This window comes from Salmo salar, chromosome 04 (assembly GCF_965601325.2).
Source record: "Salmo salar chromosome 04, fSalSal1, whole genome shotgun sequence".
Classification (NCBI taxonomy): domain Eukaryota; kingdom Metazoa; phylum Chordata; class Actinopteri; order Salmoniformes; family Salmonidae; genus Salmo; species Salmo salar.
The window spans coordinates 95497077-95523571 of record NC_138294.1 but is presented as its reverse complement, the minus strand read 5'-3'; the positions used below and the strand labels follow the sequence as shown (position 1 = coordinate 95523571).

Here is a 26495-nt window from a genome sequence, read left to right as displayed (position 1 = left end):
TAGGTATCCTCTATCCTGCCTTCACACAGCTCCCTGTAGGTATCCTCTATCCTGCCTTCACACAGCTACCTGTAGGTATCCTCTATGCTGCCTTCACACAGCTCCCTGTAGGTATCCTCTATCCTGCCTTCACACAGCTACCTGTAGGTATCCTCTATCCTGCCTTCACACAGCTACCTGTAGGTATCCTCTATCCTGCCTTCACACAGCTACCTGTAGGTATCCTCTATCCTGCCTTCACACAGCTACCTGTAGGTATCCTCTATCCTGCCTTCACACAGCTACCTGTAGGTATTCTCTATCCTGCCTTCACACAGCTACCTGTAGGTATCCTCTATCCTGCCTTCACACAGCTACCTGTAGGTATCCTCTATCCTGCCTTCACACAGCTCCCTGTAGGTATCCTCTATCCTGCCTTCACACAGCTACCTGTAGGTATCCTCTATCCTGCCTTCACACAGCTCCCTGTAGGTATCCTCTATCCTGCCTTCACACAGCTCCCTGTAGGTATCCTCTATCCTGCCTTCACACAGCTACCTGTAGGTATCCTCTATCCTGCCTTCACACAGCTAGACTTCCTGCCCCCCTCCACTCTAACCACTAGGCTACCTGCCCCCCCCCCCCCCCCCCTCCACTCTAACCACTAGGCTACCTGCCCCCCCCCTACACTCTAACCACTAGACTACCTACCCCCCTCCACTCTAACCACTAGGCTACCTGCCCCCCGCTACACTCTAACCACTAGACTACCTGCCTCCGCTACACTCTAACCACTAGGCTACCTACCCCCCCTCCACTCTAACCACTAGGCTACCTGCCCCCCCTCCACTCTAACCACTAGACTACCTGCCCCCCCCCCCCCCCCCCCCCCCCCACACTCTAACGACTAGGCTACCTACCCCCTCTACACTCTAACCACTAGGCTACCTGCCCCCCCTCCACTCTAACCACTAGGTTACCTGCCCCCCCCCCCCCCCCCCCCCACACTCTAACGACTAGGCTACCTACCCCCTCTACACTCTAACCACTAGACTACCTGCCCCCTCTACAATCTAACCACTAGGTTACCTGCCCCCCCCCCCTACACTCTAACGACTAGGCTACCTACCCCCTCTACACTCTAACCACTAGGCTACCTACCCCCCCTCCACTCTAACGACTAGGCTACCTGCCCCCCCCCCCCTACACTCTAACCACTAGGCTACCTACCCCCCCTCCACTCTAACGACTAGGCTACCTACCCCCCCCTACACTCTAACCACTGGGCTACCTACCCCCCCTACACTGTAACGACTAGGCTACCTGCCCCCCCTCCACTCGAACCACTAGGTTACCTGCCCCCCCCCCCCCCCCTACACTCTAACCACTAGGCTACCTACCCCCCCTCCACTCTAACGACTAGGTTACCTGCCCCCCCCCCCCCCCCCCCCTCCAGTCTAACCACTAGGCTACCTGCCCCCTCTACACTCTAACCACTAGGCTACCTATCCCCCCTCCACTCTAACGACTAGGCTACCTACCCCCCCCTACACTCTAACCACTAGGCTACCTACCCCCCCTCCACTCTAACCACTAGGCTACCTGCCCCCCCTACACTCTAACCACTAGGCTACCTACCCCCCCTCCACTCTAACCACTAGGCTACCTACCCCCCCCTACACTCTAACCACTAGGCTACCTACCCCCCCTCCACTCTAACCACTAGGCTACCTACCCCCCCTACACTCTAACCACTAGGCTACCTACCCCCCCTCCACTCTAACCACTAGGCTACCTACCCCCCCTCCACTCTAACCACTAGGTTACCTGCCCCCCCCCCCCCCCCTACACTCTAACCACTAGGCTACCTACCCCCCCCTCCACTCTAACCACTAGGCTACCTACCCCCCCTCCACTCTAACCACTAGGCTACCTGCCGCCCCTACACTCTAACCACTAGGTTACCTGCCCCCCCCCCCCCCCCTACACTCTAACCACTAGGCTACCTACCCCCCCTCCACTCTAACCACTAGGCTACCTACCCCCCCTCCACTCTAACCACTAGGTTACCTGCCCCCCCCCCCCCCCTACACTCTAACCACTAGGCTACCTACCCCCCCTACTCTAACCACTAGGCTACCTACCCCCCCTCCACTCTAACCACTAGGCTACCTGCCATCCCTCCACTCTAACCACTAGGTTACCTGCCCCCCCCCTACACTCTAACCACTAGGCTACCTGCCATCCCTCCACTCTAACCACTAGGCTACCTACCCCCCCTCCACTCTAACCACTAGGCTACCTACCCCCCCCCCCCCCCCTTACACTCTAACCACTAGGCTACCTGCCATCCCTCCACTCTAACCACTAGGCTACCTGCCATCCCTCCACTCTAACCACTAGGCTACCTGCCATCCCTCCACTCTAACCACTAGGCTACCTACCCCCCCTCCACTCTAACCACTAGGCTACCTACCCCCCCCCCCCTTACACTCTAACCACTAGGCTACCTACCCCCTCTACACTCTAACCACTAGGCTACCTACCCCCCCTCCACTCTAACGACTAGGCTACCTGCCCCCCCCCCCCCCTACACTCTAACCACTAGGCTACCTACCCCCCCTCCACTCTAACGACGACTAGGCTACCTACCCCCCCCTACACTCTAACCACTGGGCTACCTACCCCCCCCTACACTCTAACCACTGGGCTACCTACCCCCCCCCCCCCTTACACTCTAACCACTAGACTACCTGCCATCCCTCCACTCTAACCACTAGGCTACCTGCCGCCCCTACACTCTAACCACTAGGTTACCTGCCCCCCCCCCCCTACACTCTAACGACTAGGCTACCTACCCCCTCTACACTCTAACCACTAGGCTACCTACCCCCCCTCCACTCTAACGACTAGGCTACCTGCCCCCCCCCCCCCTACACTCTAACCACTAGGCTACCTACCCCCCCTCCACTCTAACGACGACTAGGCTACCTACCCCCCCCTACACTCTAACCACTGGGCTACCTACCCCCCCTACACTGTAACGACTAGGCTACCTGCCCCCCCTCCACTCGAACCACTAGGTTACCTGCCCCCCCCCCCCCCCCCCCCCTACACTCTAACCACTAGGCTACCTACCCCCCCTCCACTCTAACGACTAGGTTACCTGCCCCCCCCCCCCCCCCCCCCCCCTCCAGTCTAACCACTAGGCTACCTGCCCCCTCTACACTCTAACCACTAGGCTACCTATCCCCCCTCCACTCTAACGACTAGGCTACCTACCCCCCCTACACTCTAACCACTAGGCTACCTACCCCCCCTCCACTCTAACCACTAGGCTACCTACCCCCCCTCCACTCTAACCACTAGGCTACCTGCCATCCCTCCACTCTAACCACTAGGCTACCTACCCCCCCCTACACTCTAACCACTAGGCTACCTACCCCCCCTCCACTCTAACCACTAGGCTACCTACCCCCCCCTACACTCTAACCACTAGGCTACCTACCCCCCCTACACTCTAACCACTAGGCTACCTACCCCCCCTCCACTCTAACCACTAGGCTACCTACCCCCCCTCCACTCTAACCACTAGGTTACCTGCCCCCCCCCCCCCCTACACTCTAACCACTAGGCTACCTACCCCCCCTCCACTCTAACCACTAGGCTACCTACCCCCCCTCCACTCTAACCACTAGGTTACCTGCCCCCCCCCCCTCCACTCTAACCACTAGGCTACCTACCCCCCCTCCACTCTAACCACTAGGCTACCTACCCCCTCTCCACTCTAACCACTAGGTTACCTGCCCCCCCCCCCCTACACTCTAACCACTAGGCTACCTGCCATCCCTCCACTCTAACCACTAGGCTACCTACCCCCCCTCCACTCTAACCACTAGGCTACCTGCCATCCCTCCACTCTAACCACTAGCTTACCTGCCCCCCCCCCCTACACTCTAACCACTAGGCTACCTGCCATCCCTCCACTCTAACCACTAGGCTACCTACCCCCCCTCCACTCTAACCACTAGGCTACCTACCCCCCCCCCCCCCCCCTTACACTCTAACCACTAGGCTACCTGCCATCCCTCCACTCTAACCACTAGGCTACCTGCCATCCCTCCACTCTAACCACTAGGCTACCTGCCATCCCTCCACTCTAACCACTAGGCTACCTACCCCCCCTCCACTCTAACCACTAGGCTACCTACCCCCCCCCCCCCCTTACACTCTAACCACTAGGCTACCTGCCATCCCTCCACTCTAACCACTAGACTACCTGCCATCCCTCCACTCTAACCACTAGGCTACCTGCCATCCCTCCACTCTAACCACTAGACTACCTGCCATCCCTCCACTCTAACCACTAGGCTACCTGCCGCCCCTCCACTCTAACCACTAGGCTACATGCCATCCCTCCACTCTAACCACTAGGCTACCTGCCCCCCCTCCACTCTAACCACTAGGCTACCTGCCATCCCTCCACTCTAACCACTAGGCTACCTACCCCCCCTACACTCTAACCACTAGGCTACCTACCCCCCCCCCCCCCCCCCCCCCTACACTCTAACCACTAGACTACCTGCCATCCCTCCACTCTAACCACTAGGCTACCTGCCCCCCCCCCCCCCCCCTCCACTCTAACCACTAGGCTACCTACCCCCCCTCTACACTCTAACCACTAGGCTACCTGCCATCCCTCCACTCTAACCACTAGGTTACCTGCCCCCCCCCCCCCTCCACTCTAACCACTAGGCTACCTGCCATCCCTCCACTCTAACCACTAGACTACCTGCCATCCCTCCACTCTAACCACTAGGCTACCTACCCCCCCTCCACTCTAACCACTAGGTTACCTGCCCCCCCCCCCCCCCCTACACTCTAACCACTAGGCTACCTACCCCCCCTCCACTCTAACCACTAGGCTACCTACCCCCCCTCCACTCTAACCACTAGGTTACCTGCCCCCCCCTCCACTCTAACCACTAGGCTACCTGCCATCCCTCCACTCTAACCACTAGGTTACCTACCCCCCCCTACACTCTAACCACTAGGCTACCTGCCATCCCTCCACTCTAACCACTAGGCTACCTGCCATCCCTCCACTCTAACCACTAGGCTACCTGCCATCCCTCCACTCTAACCACTAGGCTACCTACCCCCCCTCCACTCTAACCACTAGACTACCTGCCATCCCTCCACTCTAACCACTAGACTACCTGCCATCCCTCCACTCTAACCACTAGGCTACCTGCCATCCCTCCACTCTAACCACTAGGCTACCTGCCCCCCCCCCCTACACTCTAACCACTAGGCTACCTGCCATCCCTCCACTCTAACCACTAGGCTACCTACCCCCCCTCCACTCTAACCACTAGGCTACCTACCCCCCCCCCCCCTTACACTCTAACCACTAGGCTACCTGCCATCCCTCCACTCTAACCACTAGGCTACCTGCCATCCCTCCACTCTAACCACTAGGCTACCTTCCATCCCTCCACTCTAACCACTAGGCTACCTACCCCCCCTCCACTCTAACCACTAGGCTACCTACCCCCCCCCCCTTACACTCTAACCACTAGGCTACCTGCCATCCCTCCACTCTAACCACTAGACTACCTGCCATCCCTCCACTCTAACCACTAGGCTACCTGCCATCCCTCCACTCTAACCACTAGACTACCTGCCATCCCTCCACTCTAACCACTAGGCTACCTTCTCCCCCCTACACTCTAACCACTAGGCTACCTGCCATCCCTCCACTCTAACCACTAGACTACCTGCCATCCCTCCACTCTAACCACTAGGCTACCTACCCCCCCCTCCACTCTAACCACTAGGCTACATGCCATCCCTCCACTCTAACCACTAGGCTACCTGCCATCCCTCCACTCTAACCACTAGGCTACATGCCATCCCTCCACTCTAACCACTAGGCTACCTGCCCCCCCTCCACTCTAACCACTAGGCTACCTGCCATCCCTCCACTCTAACCACTAGGCTACCTACCCCCCCTACACTCTAACCACTAGGCTACCTACCCCCCCCCCCCCCTACACTCTAACCACTAGACTACCTGCCATCCCTCCACTCTAACCACTAGGCTACCTGCCCCCCCCCCCCCCCTCCACTCTAACCACTAGGCTACCTACCCCCCCTCTACACTCTAACCACTAGGCTACCTGCCATCCCTCCACTCTAACCACTAGGCTACCTGCCATCCCTCCACTCTAACCACTAGGCTACCTGCCATCCCTCCACTCTAACCACTAGGCTACCTGCCATCCCTCCACTCTAACCACTAGGCTACCTGCCATCCCTCCACTCTAACCACTAGGTTACCTGCCCCCCCCCCCCCTCCACTCTAACCACTAGACTACCTGCCATCCCTCCACTCTAACCACTAGGCTACCTACCCCCCCTCCACTCTAACCACTAGGTTACCTGCCCCCCCCCCCCCCCCTACACTCTAACCACTAGGCTACCTACCCCCCCTCCACTCTAACCACTAGGCTACCTACCCCCCCTCCACTCTAACCACTAGGTTACCTGCCCCCCCCCTCCACTCTAACCACTAGGCTACCTGCCCCCCCTCCACTCTAACGACGACTAGGCTACCTACCCCCCCCTACACTCTAACCACTGGGCTACCTACCCCCCCTACACTGTAACGACTAGGCTACCTGCCCCCCCTCCACTCGAACCACTAGGTTACCTGCCCCCCCCCTACACTCTAACCACTAGGCTACCTACCCCCCCTCCACTCTAACGACGACTAGGCTACCTACCCCCCCCTACACTCTAACCACTGGGCTACCTACCCCCCCTACACTGTAACGACTAGGCTACCTGCCCCCCCTCCACTCGAACCACTAGGTTACCTGCCCCCCCCCCCCCCCCCCCCTACACTCTAACCACTAGGCTACCTACCCCCCCTCCACTCTAACGACTAGGTTACCTGCCCCCCCCCCCCCTCCACTCTAACCACTAGACTACCTGCCATCCCTCCACTCTAACCACTAGGCTACCTACCCCCCCTCCACTCTAACCACTAGGTTACCTGCCCCCCCCCCCCCCCCCTACACTCTAACCACTAGGCTACCTACCCCCCCTCCACTCTAACCACTAGGCTACCTACCCCCCCTCCACTCTAACCACTAGGTTACCTGCCCCCCCCCTCCACTCTAACCACTAGGCTACCTGCCCCCCCTCCACTCTAACGACGACTAGGCTACCTACCCCCCCCTACACTCTAACCACTGGGCTACCTACCCCCCCTACACTGTAACGACTAGGCTACCTGCCCCCCCTCCACTCGAACCACTAGGTTACCTGCCCCCCCCCTACACTCTAACCACTAGGCTACCTACCCCCCCTCCACTCTAACGACGACTAGGCTACCTACCCCCCCCTACACTCTAACCACTGGGCTACCTACCCCCCCTACACTGTAACGACTAGGCTACCTGCCCCCCCTCCACTCGAACCACTAGGTTACCTGCCCCCCCCCCCCCCCCCCTACACTCTAACCACTAGGCTACCTACCCCCCCTCCACTCTAACGACTAGGTTACCTGCCCCCCCCCCCCCCCCCCCCCCCCTCCAGTCTAACCACTAGGCTACCTGCCCCCTCTACACTCTAACCACTAGGCTACCTATCCCCCCTCCACTCTAACGACTAGGCTACCTACCCCCCCTACACTCTAACCACTAGGCTACCTACCCCCCCTCCACTCTAACCACTAGGCTACCTACCCCCCCTCCACTCTAACCACTAGGCTACCTGCCATCCCTCCACTCTAACCACTAGGCTACCTACCCCCCCCTACACTCTAACCACTAGGCTACCTACCCCCCCTCCACTCTAACCACTAGGCTACCTACCCCCCCCTACACTCTAACCACTAGGCTACCTACCCCCCCTCCACTCTAACCACTAGGCTACCTACCCCCCCTACACTCTAACCACTAGGCTACCTACCCCCCCTCCACTCTAACCACTAGGCTACCTACCCCCCCTCCACTCTAACCACTAGGTTACCTGCCCCCCCCCCCCCCTACACTCTAACCACTAGGCTACCTACCCCCCCTCCACTCTAACCACTAGGCTACCTACCCCCCCTCCACTCTAACCACTAGGTTACCTGCCCCCCCCCCCTCCACTCTAACCACTAGGCTACCTACCCCCCCTCCACTCTAACCACTAGGCTACCTACCCCCCCTCCACTCTAACCACTAGGCTACCTGCCATCCCTCCACTCTAACCACTAGGTTACCTGCCCCCCCCCCCTACACTCTAACCACTAGGCTACCTGCCATCCCTCCACTCTAACCACTAGGCTACCTACCCCCCCTCCACTCTAACCACTAGGCTACCTACCCCCCCCCCCCCCCCTTACACTCTAACCACTAGGCTACCTGCCATCCCTCCACTCTAACCACTAGGCTACCTGCCATCCCTCCACTCTAACCACTAGGCTACCTACCCCCCCTCCACTCTAACCACTAGGCTACCTACCCCCCCCCCCCCCTTACACTCTAACCACTAGGCTACCTGCCATCCCTCCACTCTAACCACTAGGCTACCTACCCCCCCTCCACTCTAACAACTAGGCTACCTACCCCCCCTACACTCTAACCACTAGGCTACCTACCCCCCCTCCACTCTAACCACTAGGCTACCTACCCCCCCCTACACTCTAACCACTAGGCTACCTGCCATCCCTCCACTCTAACCACTAGGCTACCTGCCATCCCTCCACTCTAACCACTAGGCTACCTGCCATCCCTCCACTCTAACCACTAGGCTACCTGCCATCCCTCCACTCTAACCACTAGGCTACCTGCCATCCCTCCACTCTAACCACTAGGTTACCTGCCCCCCCCCCCCCTCCACTCTAACCACTAGGCTACCTGCCATACCTCCACTCTAACCACTAGACTACCTGCCATCCCTCCACTCTAACCACTAGGCTACCTACCCCCCCTCCACTCTAACCACTAGGTTACCTGCCCCCCCCCCCCCCTACACTCTAACCACTAGGCTACCTACCCCCCCTCCACTCTAACCACTAGGCTACCTACCCCCCCTCCACTCTAACCACTAGGTTACCTGCCCCCCCCCTCCACTCTAACCACTAGGCTACCTGCCCCCCCTCCACTCTAACGACGACTAGGCTACCTACCCCCCCCTACACTCTAACCACTGGGCTACCTACCCCCCCTACACTGTAACGACTAGGCTACCTGCCCCCCCTCCACTCGAACCACTAGGTTACCTGCCCCCCCCCTACACTCTAACCACTAGGCTACCTACCCCCCCTCCACTCTAACGACGACTAGGCTACCTACCCCCCCCTACACTCTAACCACTGGGCTACCTACCCCCCCTACACTGTAACGACTAGGCTACCTGCCCCCCCTCCACTCTAACCACTAGGTTACCTGCCCCCCCCCCCCCCCCCCCTACACTCTAACCACTAGGCTACCTACCCCCCCTCCACTCTAACGACTAGGTTACCTGCCCCCCCCCCCCCCCCCCCCCCTCCAGTCTAACCACTAGGCTACCTGCCCCCTCTACACTCTAACCACTAGGCTACCTATCCCCCCTCCACTCTAACGACTAGGCTACCTACCCCCCCTACACTCTAACCACTAGGCTACCTACCCCCCCTCCACTCTAACCACTAGGCTACCTACCCCCCCTCCACTCTAACCACTAGGCTACCTGCCATCCCTCCACTCTAACCACTAGGCTACCTACCCCCCCCTACACTCTAACCACTAGGCTACCTACCCCCCCTCCACTCTAACCACTAGGCTACCTACCCCCCCCTACACTCTAACCACTAGGCTACCTACCCCCCCTCCACTCTAACCACTAGGCTACCTACCCCCCCTACACTCTAACCACTAGGCTACCTACCCCCCCTCCACTCTAACCACTAGGCTACCTACCCCCCCTCCACTCTAACCACTAGGTTACCTGCCCCCCCCCCCCCTACACTCTAACCACTAGGCTACCTACCCCCCCTCCACTCTAACCACTAGGCTACCTACCCCCCCTCCACTCTAACCACTAGGTTACCTGCCCCCCCCCCCTCCACTCTAACCACTAGGCTACCTACCCCCCCTCCACTCTAACCACTAGGCTACCTACCCCCCCTCCACTCTAACCACTAGGTTACCTGCCCCCCCCCCCCCTACACTCTAACCACTAGGCTACCTGCCATCCCTCCACTCTAACCACTAGGCTACCTACCCCCCCTCCACTCTAACCACTAGGCTACCTGCCATCCCTCCACTCTAACCACTAGGTTACCTGCCCCCCCCCCCTACACTCTAACCACTAGGCTACCTGCCATCCCTCCACTCTAACCACTAGGCTACCTACCCCCCCTCCACTCTAACCACTAGGCTACCTACCCCCCCCCCCCCCCCCCTTACACTCTAACCACTAGGCTACCTGCCATCCCTCCACTCTAACCACTAGGCTACCTACCCCCCCTCCACTCTAACCACTAGGCTACCTGCCATCCCTCCACTCTAACCACTAGGTTACCTGCCCCCCCCCCCCTACACTCTAACCACTAGGCTACCTGCCATCCCTCCACTCTAACCACTAGGCTACCTACCCCCCCTCCACTCTAACCACTAGGCTACCTACCCCCCCCCCCCCCCCCCTTACACTCTAACCACTAGGCTACCTGCCATCCCTCCACTCTAACCACTAGGCTACCTGCCATCCCTCCACTCTAACCACTAGGCTACCTGCCATCCCTCCACTCTAACCACTAGGCTACCTACCCCCCCTCCACTCTAACCACTAGGCTACCTACCCCCCCCCCCCCCTTACACTCTAACCACTAGGCTACCTGCCATCCCTCCACTCTAACCACTAGGCTACCTACCCCCCCTCCACTCTAACCACTAGGCTACCTACCCCCCCCTACACTCTAACCACTAGGCTACCTACCCCCCCTCCACTCTAACCACTAGGCTACCTACCCCCCCCTACACTCTAACCACTAGGCTACCTGCCATCCCTCCACTCTAACCACTAGGCTACCTGCCATCCCTCCACTCTAACCACTAGGCTACCTGCCATCCCTCCACTCTAACCACTAGGCTACCTGCCATCCCTCCACTCTAACCACTAGGCTACCTGCCATCCCTCCACTCTAACCACTAGGTTACCTGCCCCCCCCCCCCTCCACTCTAACCACTAGGCTACCTGCCATCCCTCCACTCTAACCACTAGACTACCTGCCATCCCTCCACTCTAACCACTAGGCTACCTACCCCCCCTCCACTCTAACCACTAGGTTACCTGCCCCCCCCCCCCCCTACACTCTAACCACTAGGCTACCTACCCCCCCTCCACTCTAACCACTAGGCTACCTACCCCCCCTCCACTCTAACCACTAGGTTACCTGCCCCCCCCCTCCACTCTAACCACTAGGCTACCTGCCCCCCCTCCACTCTAACGACGACTAGGCTACCTACCCCCCCCTACACTCTAACCACTGGGCTACCTACCCCCCCTACACTGTAACGACTAGGCTACCTGCCCCCCCTCCACTCGAACCACTAGGTTACCTGCCCCCCCCCTACACTCTAACCACTAGGCTACCTACCCCCCCTCCACTCTAACGACGACTAGGCTACCTACCCCCCCTACACTCTAACCACTGGGCTACCTACCCCCCCTACACTGTAACGACTAGGCTACCTGCCCCCCCTCCACTCTAACCACTAGGTTACCTGCCCCCCCCCCCCCCCCCCCCTACACTCTAACCACTAGGCTACCTACCCCCCCTCCACTCTAACCACTAGGCTACCTACCCCCCCTCCACTCTAACCACTAGGTTACCTGCCCCCCCCCTCCACTCTAACCACTAGGCTACCTGCCCCCCCTCCACTCTAACGACGACTAGGCTACCTACCCCCCCCTACACTCTAACCACTGGGCTACCTACCCCCCCTACACTGTAACGACTAGGCTACCTGCCCCCCCTCCACTCGAACCACTAGGTTACCTGCCCCCCCCCTACACTCTAACCACTAGGCTACCTACCCCCCCTCCACTCTAACGACGACTAGGCTACCTACCCCCCCCTACACTCTAACCACTGGGCTACCTACCCCCCCTACACTGTAACGACTAGGCTACCTGCCCCCCCTCCACTCTAACCACTAGGTTACCTGCCCCCCCCCCCCCCCCCCTACACTCTAACCACTAGGCTACCTACCCCCCCCTACACTCTAACCACTAGGCTACCTACCCCCCCTCCACTCTAACCACTAGGCTACCTACCCCCCCCTACACTCTAACCACTAGGCTACCTACCCCCCCTCCACTCTAACCACTAGGCTACCTACCTCCCCTACACTCTAACCACTAGGCTACCTACCCCCCCTCCACTCTAACCACTAGGCTACCTACCCCCCCTCCACTCTAACCACTAGGTTACCTGCCCCCCCCCCCCCTACACTCTAACCACTAGGCTACCTACCCCCCCTCCACTCTAACCACTAGGCTACCTACCCCCCCTCCACTCTAACCACTAGGCTACCTACCCCCCCTCCACTCTAACCACTAGGTTACCTGCCCCCCCCCCCCCCTACACTCTAACCACTAGGCTACCTGCCATCCCTCCACTCTAACCACTAGGCTACCTACCCCCCCTCCACTCTAACCACTAGGCTACCTGCCATCCCTCCACTCTAACCACTAGGTTACCTGCCCCCCCCCCCTACACTCTAACCACTAGGCTACCTGCCATCCCTCCACTCTAACCACTAGGCTACCTACCCCCCCTCCACTCTAACCACTAGGCTACCTACCCCCCCCCCCCCTTACACTCTAACCACTAGGCTACCTGCCATCCCTCCACTCTAACCACTAGGCTACCTGCCATCCCTCCACTCTAACCACTAGGCTACCTGCCATCCCTCCACTCTAACCACTAGGCTACCTACCCCCCCTCCACTCTAACCACTAGGCTACCTACCCCCCCCCCCCCCCTTACACTCTAACCACTAGGCTACCTGCCATCCCTCCACTCTAACCACTAGACTACCTGCCATCCCTCCACTCTAACCACTAGGCTACCTGCCATCCCTCCACTCTAACCACTAGGCTACCTGCCATCCCTCCACTCTAACCACTAGGCTACCTGCCATCCCTCCACTCTAACCACTAGGCTACCTGCCATCCCTCCACTCTAACCACTAGGCTACCTACCCCCCCTCCACTCTAACCACTAGACTACCTGCCATCCCTCCACTCTAACCACTAGACTACCTGCCATCCCTCCACTCTAACCACTAGGCTACCTGCCATCCCTCCACTCTAACCACTAGGCTACCTGCCATCCCTCCACTCTAACCACTAGGCTACCTACCCCCCCTCCACTCTAACCACTAGGCTACCTACCCCCCCCCCCCTTACACTCTAACCACTAGGCTACCTGCCATCCCTCCACTCTAACCACTAGACTACCTGCCATCCCTCCACTCTAACCACTAGGCTACCTGCCATCCCTCCACTCTAACCACTAGGCTACCTGCCATCCCTCCACTCTAACCACTAGGCTACCTGCCTCCCCTCCACTCTAACCACTAGGCTACCTACCCCCCCCTCCACTCTAACCACTAGGCTACCTACCCCCCCCTACACTCTAACCACTAGGCTACCTGCCATCCCTCCACTCTAACCACTAGGCTACCTGCCCCCCCCCTACACTCTAACCACTAGGCTACCTACCCCCCCTACACTCTAACCACTAGGCTACCTACCCCCCCTACACTCTAACCACTAGGCTACCTGCCATCCCTCCACTCTAACCACTAGGCTACCTACCCCCCCTCCACTCTAACCACTAGGCTACCTACACTCTAACCACTAGGCTACCTACCCCCCCTACACTCTAACCACTAGGCTACCTACCCCCCCTACACTCTAACCACTAGGCTACCTGCCATCCCTCCACTCTAACCACTAGGCTACCTACCCCCCCTCCACTCTAACCACTAGGCTACCTACCCCCCCTCCACTCTAACCACTAGGCTACCTACCATCCCTCCACTCTAACCACTAGGCTACCTACCCCCCCCCCTACACTCTAACCACTAGGTTACCTGCCCCCCCCCCCTACACTCTAACCACTAGGTTACCTGCCCCCCCCCCCCCTACACTCTAACCACTAGGCTACCTACCATCCCTCTACTCTAACCACTAGGCTACCTGCCATCCCTACACTCTAACCACTAGGCTACCTACCATCCCTACACTCTAACCACTAGGCTACCTACCCCCCCTACACTCTAACCACTAGGCTACCTACCCCCCCTACACTGTAACGACTAGGCTACCTGCCCCCCCTCCACTCTAACCACTAGGTTACCTGCCCCCCCCCCCCCCCCCCCTACACTCTAACCACTAGGCTACCTACCCCCCCTCCACTCTAACCACTAGGCTACCTACCCCCCCTCCACTCTAACCACTAGGTTACCTGCCCCCCCCCTCCACTCTAACCACTAGGCTACCTGCCCCCCCTCCACTCTAACGACGACTAGGCTACCTACCCCCCCCTACACTCTAACCACTGGGCTACCTACCCCCCCTACACTGTAACGACTAGGCTACCTGCCCCCCCTCCACTCGAACCACTAGGTTACCTGCCCCCCCCCTACACTCTAACCACTAGGCTACCTACCCCCCCTCCACTCTAACGACGACTAGGCTACCTACCCCCCCCTACACTCTAACCACTGGGCTACCTACCCCCCCTACACTGTAACGACTAGGCTACCTGCCCCCCCTCCACTCTAACCACTAGGTTACCTGCCCCCCCCCCCCCCCCCTACACTCTAACCACTAGGCTACCTACCCCCCCCTACACTCTAACCACTAGGCTACCTACCCCCCCTCCACTCTAACCACTAGGCTACCTACCCCCCCCTACACTCTAACCACTAGGCTACCTACCCCCCCTCCACTCTAACCACTAGGCTACCTACCTCCCCTACACTCTAACCACTAGGCTACCTACCCCCCCTCCACTCTAACCACTAGGCTACCTACCCCCCCTCCACTCTAACCACTAGGTTACCTGCCCCCCCCCCCCCTACACTCTAACCACTAGGCTACCTACCCCCCCTCCACTCTAACCACTAGGCTACCTACCCCCCCTCCACTCTAACCACTAGGCTACCTACCCCCCCTCCACTCTAACCACTAGGTTACCTGCCCCCCCCCCCCCCTACACTCTAACCACTAGGCTACCTGCCATCCCTCCACTCTAACCACTAGGCTACCTACCCCCCCTCCACTCTAACCACTAGGCTACCTGCCATCCCTCCACTCTAACCACTAGGTTACCTGCCCCCCCCCCCTACACTCTAACCACTAGGCTACCTGCCATCCCTCCACTCTAACCACTAGGCTACCTACCCCCCCTCCACTCTAACCACTAGGCTACCTACCCCCCCCCCCCCTTACACTCTAACCACTAGGCTACCTGCCATCCCTCCACTCTAACCACTAGGCTACCTGCCATCCCTCCACTCTAACCACTAGGCTACCTGCCATCCCTCCACTCTAACCACTAGGCTACCTACCCCCCCTCCACTCTAACCACTAGGCTACCTACCCCCCCCCCCCCCCTTACACTCTAACCACTAGGCTACCTGCCATCCCTCCACTCTAACCACTAGACTACCTGCCATCCCTCCACTCTAACCACTAGGCTACCTGCCATCCCTCCACTCTAACCACTAGGCTACCTGCCATCCCTCCACTCTAACCACTAGGCTACCTGCCATCCCTCCACTCTAACCACTAGGCTACCTGCCATCCCTCCACTCTAACCACTAGGCTACCTACCCCCCCTCCACTCTAACCACTAGACTACCTGCCATCCCTCCACTCTAACCACTAGACTACCTGCCATCCCTCCACTCTAACCACTAGGCTACCTGCCATCCCTCCACTCTAACCACTAGGCTACCTGCCATCCCTCCACTCTAACCACTAGGCTACCTACCCCCCCTCCACTCTAACCACTAGGCTACCTACCCCCCCCCCCCTTACACTCTAACCACTAGGCTACCTGCCATCCCTCCACTCTAACCACTAGACTACCTGCCATCCCTCCACTCTAACCACTAGGCTACCTGCCATCCCTCCACTCTAACCACTAGGCTACCTGCCATCCCTCCACTCTAACCACTAGGCTACCTGCCTCCCCTCCACTCTAACCACTAGGCTACCTGCCATCCCTCCACTCTAACCACTAGGCTACCTGCCCCCCCCTACACTCTAACCACTAGGCTACCTGCCCCCCCTCCACTCTAACCACTAGGCTACCTACCCCCCCTACACTCTAACCACTAGGCTACCTGCCATCCCTCCACTCTAACCACTAGGCTACCTACCCCCCCTCCACTCTAACCACTAGGCTACCTGCCCCCCCTCCACTCTAACCACTAGGCTACCTACCCCCCCCCACTCTAACCACTAGGCTACCTACACTCTAACCACTAGGCTACCTACCCCCCCTACACTCTAACCACTAGGCTACCTGCCCCCCCTCCACTCTAACCACTAGGCTACCTGCCCCCCCTCCACTCTAACCACTAGGCTACCTACCCCCCCTCCACTCTAACCACTAGGCTACCTACCCCCCCTCCACTCTAACCACTAGGCTACCTACCCCCCCTCCACTCTAACCACTAGGCTACCTACCCCCCCCCACTCTAACCACTAGGCTACCTGCCCCCCCTACACTCTAACCACTAGGCTACCTGCCCCCCCTACACTCTAACCACTAGGCTACCTGCCCCCCCTCCACTCTAACCACTAGGTTACCTGCCCCCCCTCCACTCTAACCACTAGGCTACCTACCCCCCCCCTACTCTAACCACTAGGCTACCTACCCCCCCTACACTCTAACCACTAGGCTACCTACCCCCCCTACACTCTAACCACTAGGCTACCTACCATCCCTCTACTCTAACCACTAGGCTACCTACCATCCCTCCACTCTAACCACTAGGCTACCTACCCCCCCTACACTCTAACCACTAGGCTACCTACCCCCCCTCCACTCTAACCACTAGGCTACCTGCCATCCCTCCACTCTAACCACTAGGCTACCTGCCATCCCTCCACTCTAACCACTAGGCTACCTGCCCCCCCCCCCCCCCTCCACTCTAACCACTAGGCTACCTGCCATCCCTCCACTCTAACCACTAGGCTACCTGCCCCCCCCCCCCCTCCACTCTAACCACTAGGCTACCTACCATCCCTCCACTCTAACCACTAGGCTACCTGCCATCCCTCCACTCTAACCACTAGGCTACCTGCCCCCCCTCCACTCTAACCACTAGGCTACCTGCCATCCCTCCACTCTAACCACTAGGTTACCTGCCCCCCCCCCCCCCCTCCACTCTAACCACTAGGCTACCTGCCATCCCTCCACTCTAACCACTAGGCTACCTGCCCCCCCTCCACTCTAACCACTAGGCTACCTACCCCCCCTCCACTCTAACCACTAGGCTACCTACCCCCCCCTCCACTCTAACCACTAGGCTACCTACCACCCCTCCACTCTAACCACTAGGCTACCTACCCCCCCTCCACTCTAACCACTAGGCTACCTGCCATCCCTCCACTCTAACCACTAGGCTACCTGCCATCCCTCCACTCTAACCACTAGGCTACCTGCCATCCCTCCACTCTAACCACTAGGCTACCTGCCATCCCTCCACTCTAACCACTAGGCTACCTGCCATCCCTCCACTCTAACCACTAGGCTACCTACCCCCCCTCCACTCTAACCACTAGGTTACCTGCCATCCCTCCACTCTAACCACTAGACTACCTGCCATCCCTCCACTCTAACCACTAGGCTACCTGCCATCCCTCCACTCTAACCACTAGACTACCTGCCATCCCTCCACTCTAACCACTAGGCTACCTGCCCCCCCCCCCCTCCACTCTAACCACTAGGCTACCTACCCCCCCTCCACTCTAACCACTAGACTACCTGCCATCCCTCCACTCTAACCACTAGGTTACCTGCCATCCCTCCACTCTAACCACTAGGCTACCTGCCATCCCTCCACTCTAACCACTAGGCTACCTGCCATCCCTCCACTCTAACCACTAGGCTACCTACCCCCCCCCCCCCTTACACTCTAACCACTAGGCTACCTGCCATCCCTCCACTCTAACCACTAGACTACCTGCCATCCCTCCACTCTAACCACTAGGCTACCTGCCATCCCTCCACTCTAACCACTAGGCTACCTACCCCCCCTCCACTCTAACCACTAGGCTACCTGCCATCCCTCCACTCTAACCACTAGGCTACCTACCCCCCCCCCCCCCTTACACTCTAACCACTAGGCTACCTGCCATCCCTCCACTCTAACCACTAGACTACCTGCCATCCCTCCACTCTAACCACTAGGCTACCTGCCATCCCTCCACTCTAACCACTAGGCTACCTACCCCCCCTCCACTCTAACCACTAGACTACCTGCCATCCCTCCACTCTAACCACTAGACTACCTGCCATCCCTCCACTCTAACCACTAGGCTACCTGCCATCCCTCCACTCTAACCACTAGGCTACCTACCCCCCCTCCACTCTAACCACTAGGCTACCTACCCCCCCCCCCCCCTTACACTCTAACCACTAGGCTACCTGCCATCCCTCCACTCTAACCACTAGGCTACCTGCCATCCCTCCACTCTAACCACTAGGCTACCTGCCATCCCTCCACTCTAACCACTAGACTACCTGCCATCCCTCCACTCTAACCACTGGGCTACCTGCCATCCCTCCACTCTAACCACTAGGCTACATGCCATCCCTCCACTCTAACCACTAGGCTACCTGCCCCCCCTTCCACTCTAACCACTAGGCTACCTACCCCCCCTACACTCTAACCACTAGGCTACCTACCCCCCCTACACTCTAACCACTAGGCTACCTGCCATCCCTCCACTCTAACCACTAGGCTACCTACCCCCCCTCCACTCTAACCACTAGGTTACCTGCCCCCCCCCCCCTCCACTCTAACCACTAGGCTACCTACACTCTAACCACTAGGCTACCTACACTCTAACCACTAGGCTACCTACCCCCCCTACACTCTAACCACTAGGCTACCTGCCATCCCTCCACTCTAACCACTAGGCTACCTACCCCCCCTACACTCTAACCACTAGGCTACCTGCCATCCCTCCACTCTAACCACTAGGCTACCTACCCCCCCTCCACTCTAACCACTAGGTTACCTGCCCCCCCCCCCCTCCACTCTAACCACTAGGCTACCTACACTCTAACCACTAGGCTACCTACCCCCCCTACACTCTAACCACTAGGCTACCTACCCCCCCTACACTCTAACCACTAGGCTACCTACCCCCCCTCCACTCTAACCACTAGGCTACCTACCATCCCTCCACTCTAACCACTAGGCTACCTACCCCCCCCCCTACACTCTAACCACTAGGCTACCTACCCCCCCTCCACTCTAACCACTAGGTTACCTGCCCCCCCCCCCCTACACTCTAACCACTAGGCTACCTACCATCCCTCTACTCTAACCACTAGGCTACCTGCCATCCCTCCACTCTAACCACTAGGCTACCTACCCCCCCTCCACTCTAACCACTAGGTTACCTGCCCCCCCCCCCCCTACACTCTAACCACTAGGCTACCTACCATCCCTCTACTCTAACCACTAGGCTACCTGCCATCCCTCCACTCTAACCACTAGGTTACCTGCCCCCCCCCCCCCCCCCCACTCTAACCACTAGGCTACCTGCCATCCCTCCACTCTAACCACTAGGTTACCTGCCCCCCCCCCCCCCCCTCCACTCTAACCACTAGGCTACCTGCCATCCCTCCACTCTAACCACTAGGCTACCTGCCATCCCTCCACTCTAACCACTAGGCTACCTACCCCCCCTACACTCTAACCACTAGGCTACCTGCCATCCCTCCACTCTAACCACTAGGCTACCTGCCCCCCCCCCCCCTACACTCTAACCATTAGGCTACCTACCCCCCCTACACTCTAACCACTAGGCTACCTACCCCCCCTACACTCTAACCACTAGGCTACCTGCCATCCCTCCACTCTAACCACTAGGCTACCTACCCCCCCTCCACTCTAACCACTAGGCTACCTACCACCCCTCCACTCTAACCACTAGGCTACCTACCCCCCCTCCACTCTAACCACTAGGCTACCTGCCATCCCTCCACTCTAACCACTAGGCTACCTGCCATCCCTCCACTCTAACCACTAGGCTACCTGCCATCCCTCCACTCTAACCACTAGGTTACCTGCCATCCCTCCACTCTAACCACTAGACTACCTGCCATCCCTCCACTCTAACCACTAGGCTACCTACCCCCCCTCCACTCTAACCACTAGGTTACCTGCCATCCCTCCACTCTAACCACTAGACTACCTGCCATCCCTCCACTCTAACCACTAGACTACCTGCCATCCCTCCACTCTAACCACTAGACTACCTGCCATCCCTCCACTCTAACCACTAGGCTACCTGCCCCCCCCCCCCCCCCCCCCCCACTCTAACCACTAGGCTACCTACCCCCCCTCCACTCTAACCACTAGACTACCTGCCCCCCCTCCACTCTAACCACTAGGTTACCTGCCATCCCTCCACTCTAACCACTAGACTACCTGCCATCCCTCCACTCTAACCACTAGACTACCTACCCCCCCTCCACTCTAACCACTAGGCTACCTACCCCCCCTCCACTCTAACCACTAGGCTACCTGCCATCCCTCCACTCTAACCACTAGGCTACCTGCCATCCCTCCACTCTAACCACTAGACTACCTGCCATCCCTCCACTCTAACCACTAGACTACCTACCCCCCCTCCACTCTAACCACTAGGCTACCTACCCCCCCTCCACTCTAACCACTAGGCTACCTGCCATCCCTCCACTCTAACCACTAGGCTACCTGCCATCCCTCCACTCTAACCACTAGACTACCTGCCATCCCTCCACTCTAACCACTAGGTTACCTGCCATCCCTCCACTCTAACCACTAGGCTACCTACCCCCCCTCCACTCTAACCACTAGACTACCTGCCATCCCTCCACTCTAACCACTAGGCTACCTGCCCCCCTTGTTCAGTGTGCCTCAGGCTGTGGAAGGCAAATGCATATTTGGCTGCAAGAGGAGCTATATATTTATTAAGGATCCCCAAGAGGAGCCGTTGCTCCTTCACCATGAGTATTTGTTTTTCCTCTGGATTTAACAAGTTCACATTTGGAATAAATGTGTTCATTTCTGTGAATAAAGGAATATTTATCCCAGTAAAGGAGAAAGTGTCATCTCTGTTTCTACCTTCGTTCAGCTCCTCTTTGGGTAGCCATGTCTTTTATGTCTGCCGGTTTCTATTGCCAATTGGTGGGCACTCAGCCTGTACTTGGTAAGTCTCTGTCTCTCTCTGTCAGTCTCTGTCAGCCTGTACTTGGTAAGTCTCTGTCTCTCTCTGTCTGTCTCTGTCTGTCTCTGTCTGTCTCTGTCAGTCTCTGTCAGCCTGTACTTGGTAAGTCTCTGTCTCTCTCTGTCAGTCTCTGTCTGTCTCTGTCTGTCTCTGTCAGTCTCTGTCTCTCTCTGTCAGTCTCTCTCTCTCTCTGTCAGTCTCTGTCTCTCTCTGTCTCTCTCTGTCAGCCAGTACTTGGTAAGTCTCTGTCTCTCTCTGTCAGTCTCTGTCTCTCTCTGTCAGTCTCTGTCTCTCTCTGTCAGTCTCTGTCTCTCTCTGTCTCTCTCTGTCAGTCTCTGTCTCTCTCTGTCAGTCTCTGTCTCTCTCTGTCAGTCTCTGTCTGTCTCTGTCTGTCTCTGTCAGTCTCTGTCTCTCTCTGTCAGTCTCTGTCTCTCTCTGTCTCGCTCTGTCAGTCTCTGGTCTGTCTCTGTCAGCCAGTCTCTGGTCAGTCTCTGTCTCTCTCTGTCAGTCTCTGTCTCTCTCTGTCTCTCTCTGTCTCTCTCTGTCAGTCTCTGTCTCTCTCTGTCAGTCTCTGTCTCTCTCTGTCTCTCTCTGTCAGTCTCTGTCTCTCTCTGTCAGCCAGTACTTGGTAAGTCTCTGTCTCTCTCTGTCAGTCTCTGTCTCTCTCTGTCTCTCTCTGTCAGTCTCTGTCTCTATCTGTCAGTCTCTGTCTCTCTCTGTCAGTCTCTGTCTCTCTCTGTCAGTCTCTGTCAGCCTGTACTTGGTAAGTCTCTGTCTCTCTCTGTCAGTCTCTGTCTCTCTCTGTCAGTCTCTGTCTCTCTCTGTCAGTCTCTGTCTCTCTCTGTCAGTCTCTGTCTCTCTCTGTCTCTCTCTGTCAGCCAGTACTTGGTAAGTCTCTGTCTCTCTCTGTCAGTCTCTGTCTCTCTCTGTCAGTCTCTGTCTCTCTCTGTCAGTCTCTGTCTCTCTCTGTCAGTCTCTGTCTCTCTCTGTCAGTCTCTGTCTCTCTCTGTCAGTCTCTGTCTCTCTCTGTCTCTCTCTGTCTCTCTCTGTCAGTCTCTGTCTCTCTCTGTCAGTCTCTGTCTCTCTCTGTCAGTCTCTGTCTCTCTCTGTCAGTCTCTGTCTCTCTCTGTCTCTCTCTGTCAGTCTCTGTCTCTCTCTGTCAGGCAGTACTTGGTAAGTCTCTGTCAGTCTCTGTCTCTCTCTGTCTCTCTCTGTCTCTCTCTGTCAGCCAGTACTTGGTAAGTCTCTGTCTCTCTCTCTCTCTGTCAGTCTCTGTCTCTCTGTCTCTCTCTGTCAGTCTCTGTCTCTCTGTCAGTCTCTGTCTCTCTCTGTCAGTCTCTGTCTCTCTCTGTCAGTCTCTGTCTCTCTCTCTCTCTCTCTGTCTCTCTCTGTCAGTCTCTGTCTCTCTCTGTCAGTCTCTGTCTCTCTCTGTCAGTCTCTGTCTCTCTCTGTCAGTCTCTGTCTCTCTCTGTCTCTCTCTGTCAGTCTCTGTCTCTCTCTGTCTCTCTCTGTCAGTCTCTGTCTCTCTCTGTCAGTCTCTGTCAGTCTCTGTCAGTCTCTGTCTCTCTCTGTCAGCCAGTACTTGGTAAGTCTCTGTCTCTCTCTGTCAGCCAGTACTTGGTAAGTCTCTGTCTCTCTCTGTCAGTCTCTGTCGTCTCTGCTCCCGTCAGCCTGTACTTGGTAAGTCTCTGTGACTCTCTGTCAGTCTCTGTCTCTCTCTGTCAGTCTCTGTCAGTCTCTGTCTCTCTCTGTCAGTCTCTGTCAGTCTCTGTCTCTCTCTGTCTCTCTCTGTCTCTCTCTGTCAGTCTCTGTCTCTCTCTGTCAGTCTCTGTCTCTCTCTGTCAGTCTCTGTCTCTCTCTGTCAGCCAGTACTTGGTAAGGATCTGTCTCTGCTTCGTATCTCTGACAGAGTAGAGATAATCAGCCAATTCATATTCTCTGTTTAAGGCCAGATAGCAATTTAGTCGGCTTTGAGATGTATTTTTCTTTCAATATTGTAAACATTAGTCCCACCACCAGCTGACTGAGAGGGCTCGTTTCTGGGCTCAGCTCTTGGGTTTGAAGTGCTTTAAATTGGAGACTTGAATTCAGGTGTAGCTAAACATTTTGATATTTTTTTGTATTTTAATTACCTCTTTGTCTCTCTGTGTGTCTCCGTGGCTGCTCTCTCTCTGTCTGTCCTGTCCGCCTGTCCGTCTGTCCGTCTCTCTCTCTCTCTCTCTCTGTCTAGGAGAAGAGCCAGGTTCTGTGTGTAACAGTATTGTTGGGGCTGACCTACAGTGATAACTCTCTGGTGAAGGCTGCTGCAGTCAGAGCTCTGGGAGTCTACATTCTGTTCCCGTGTCTACGAGAGGTACATACCCACTGTAGACTGGTCTCACCACTAGACCAGACAGGCCACATCCCACTGTAGACTGGTCTCACCACTAGACCAGACAGGCCACATCCCACTGTAGACTGGTCTCACCACTAGACCAGACAGGCCACATCCCACTGTAGACTGGTCTCACCACTAGACAGGACACATCCCACTGTAGACTGGTCTCACCACTAGACAGGACACATCCCACTGTAGACTGGTCTCACCACTAGACAGGCCACATCCCACTGTAGACTGGTCTCACCACTAGACAGGCCACATCCCACTGTAGACTGGTCTCACCACTAGACAGGACACATCCCACTGTAGACTGGTCTCACCACTAGACAGGCCACATCCCACTGTAGACTGGTCTCACCACTAGACAGGCCACATCCCACTGTAGACTGGTCTCACCACTAGACCAGACAGGCCACATCCCACTGTAGACTGGTCTCACCACTAGACAGGACACATCCCACTGTAGACTGGTCTCACCACTAGACAGGCCACATCCCACTGTAGACTGGTCTCACCACTAGACAGGCCACATCCCACTGTAGACTGGTCTCACCACTAGACAGGCCACATCCCACTGTAGACTGGTCTCACCACTAGACAGGACACATCCCACTGTAGACTGGTCTCACCACTAGACAGGACACATCCCACTGTAGACTGGTCTCACCACTAGACAGGCCACATCCCACTGTAGACTGGTCTCACCACTAGACCAGACAGGCCACATCCCACTGTAGACTGGTCTCACCACTAGACAGGCCACATCCCACTGTAGACTGGTCTCACCACTAGACAGGACACATCCCACTGTAGACTGGTCTCACCACTAGACAGGCCACATCCCACTGTAGACTGGTCTCGCCACTAGACAGGCCACATCCCACTGTAGACTGGTCTCACCACTAGACAGGCCACATCCCACTGTAGACTGGTCTCACCACTAGACAGGCCACATCCCACTGTAGACTGGTCTCACCACTAGACCAGACAGGCCACATCCCACTGTAGACTGGTCTCACCACTAGACCAGACAGGCCACATCCCACTGTAGACTGGTCTCACCACTAGACAGGACACATCCCACTGTAGACTGGTCTCACCACTAGACAGGACACATCCCACTGTAGACTGGTCTCACCACTAGACAGGCCACATCCCACTGTAGACTGGTCTCACCACTAGACAGGACACATCCCACTGTAGACTGGTCTCACCACTAGACAGGCCACATCCCACTGTAGACTGGTCTCACCACTAGACAGGACACATCCCACTGTAGACTGGTCTCGCCACTAGACAGGCCACATCCCACTGTAGACTGGTCTCACCACTAGACCAGACAGGCCACATCCCACTGTAGACTGGTCTCGCCACTAGACAGGCCACATCCCACTGTAGACTGGTCTCACCACTAGACAGGACACATCCCACTGTAGACTGGTCTCACCACTAGACAGGCCACATCCCACTGTAGACTGGTCTCACCACTAGACCAGACAGGCCACATCCCACTGTAGACTGGTCTCACCACTAGACAGGACACATCCCACTGTAGACTGGTCTCACCACTAGACCAGACAGGCCACATCCCACTGTAGACTGGTCTCACCACTAGACAGGACACATCCCACTGTAGACTGGTCTCGCCACTAGACAGGCCACATCCCACTGTAGACTGGTCTCACCACTAGACAGGACACATCCCACTGTAGACTGGTCTCACCACTAGACAGGCCACATCCCACTGTAGACTGGTCTCACCACTAGACCAGACAGGCCACATCCCACTGTAGACTGGTCTCACCACTAGACAGGACACATCCCACTGTAGACTGGTCTCACCACTAGACAGGCCACATCCCACTGTAGACTGGTCTCACCACTAGACAGGACACATCCCACTGTAGACTGGTCTCACCACTAGACAGGCCACATCCCACTGTAGACTGGTCTCGCCACTAGACAGGCCACATCCCACTGTAGACTGGTCTCACCACTAGACAGGCCACATCCCACTGTAGACTGGTCTCACCACTAGACCAGACAGGCCACATCCCACTGTAGACTGGTCTCACCACTAGACAGGCCACATCCCACTGTAGACTGGTCTCACCACTAGACCAGACAGGACACATCCCACTGTAGACTGGGCTCACCACTAGACAGGCCACATCCCACTGTAGACTGGTCTCACCACTGTTTATAACACCCAGCTGGTTCAGCTAGTCAGGGTGGTGGTGAGTCTGTTTATAACACCCAGCTGGTTCAGCTAGTCAGGGTGGTGGTGAGTCTGTTTATAACACCCAGCTGGTTCAGCTAGTCAGGGTGGTGGTGAGTCTGTTTATAACACCCAGCTGGTTCAGCTAGTCAGGGTGGTGGTGGTGAGTCTGTTTATAACACCCAGCTGGTTCAGCTAGTCAGGGTGGTGGTGGTGAGTCTGTTTATAACACCCAGCTGGTTCAGCTAGTCAGGGTGGTGGTGGTGAGTCTGTTTATAACACCCAGCTGGTTCAGCTAGTCAGGGTGGTGGTGGTGAGTCTGTTTATAACACCCAGCTGGTTCAGCTAGTCAGGGTGGTGGTGAGTCTGTTTATAACACCCAGCTGGTTCAGCTAGTCAGGGTGG

At 57.2% G+C, this 26495-nt stretch overlaps 1 protein-coding gene across 1 annotated transcript in view; it reads left to right on the top strand.

The window, feature by feature from the left end:
• heatr6 (HEAT repeat containing 6) overlaps positions 1 to 26495 on the top strand; it is a 92666-nt gene that overhangs the window by 46856 nt on the left and 19315 nt on the right. The window contains exon 16 of the mRNA XM_045717488.2: positions 23723 to 23845. Coding sequence (XP_045573444.2) covers positions 23723 to 23845 — 123 coding nt within the window. The remainder of the gene's footprint in view (positions 1 to 23722; positions 23846 to 26495) is intronic.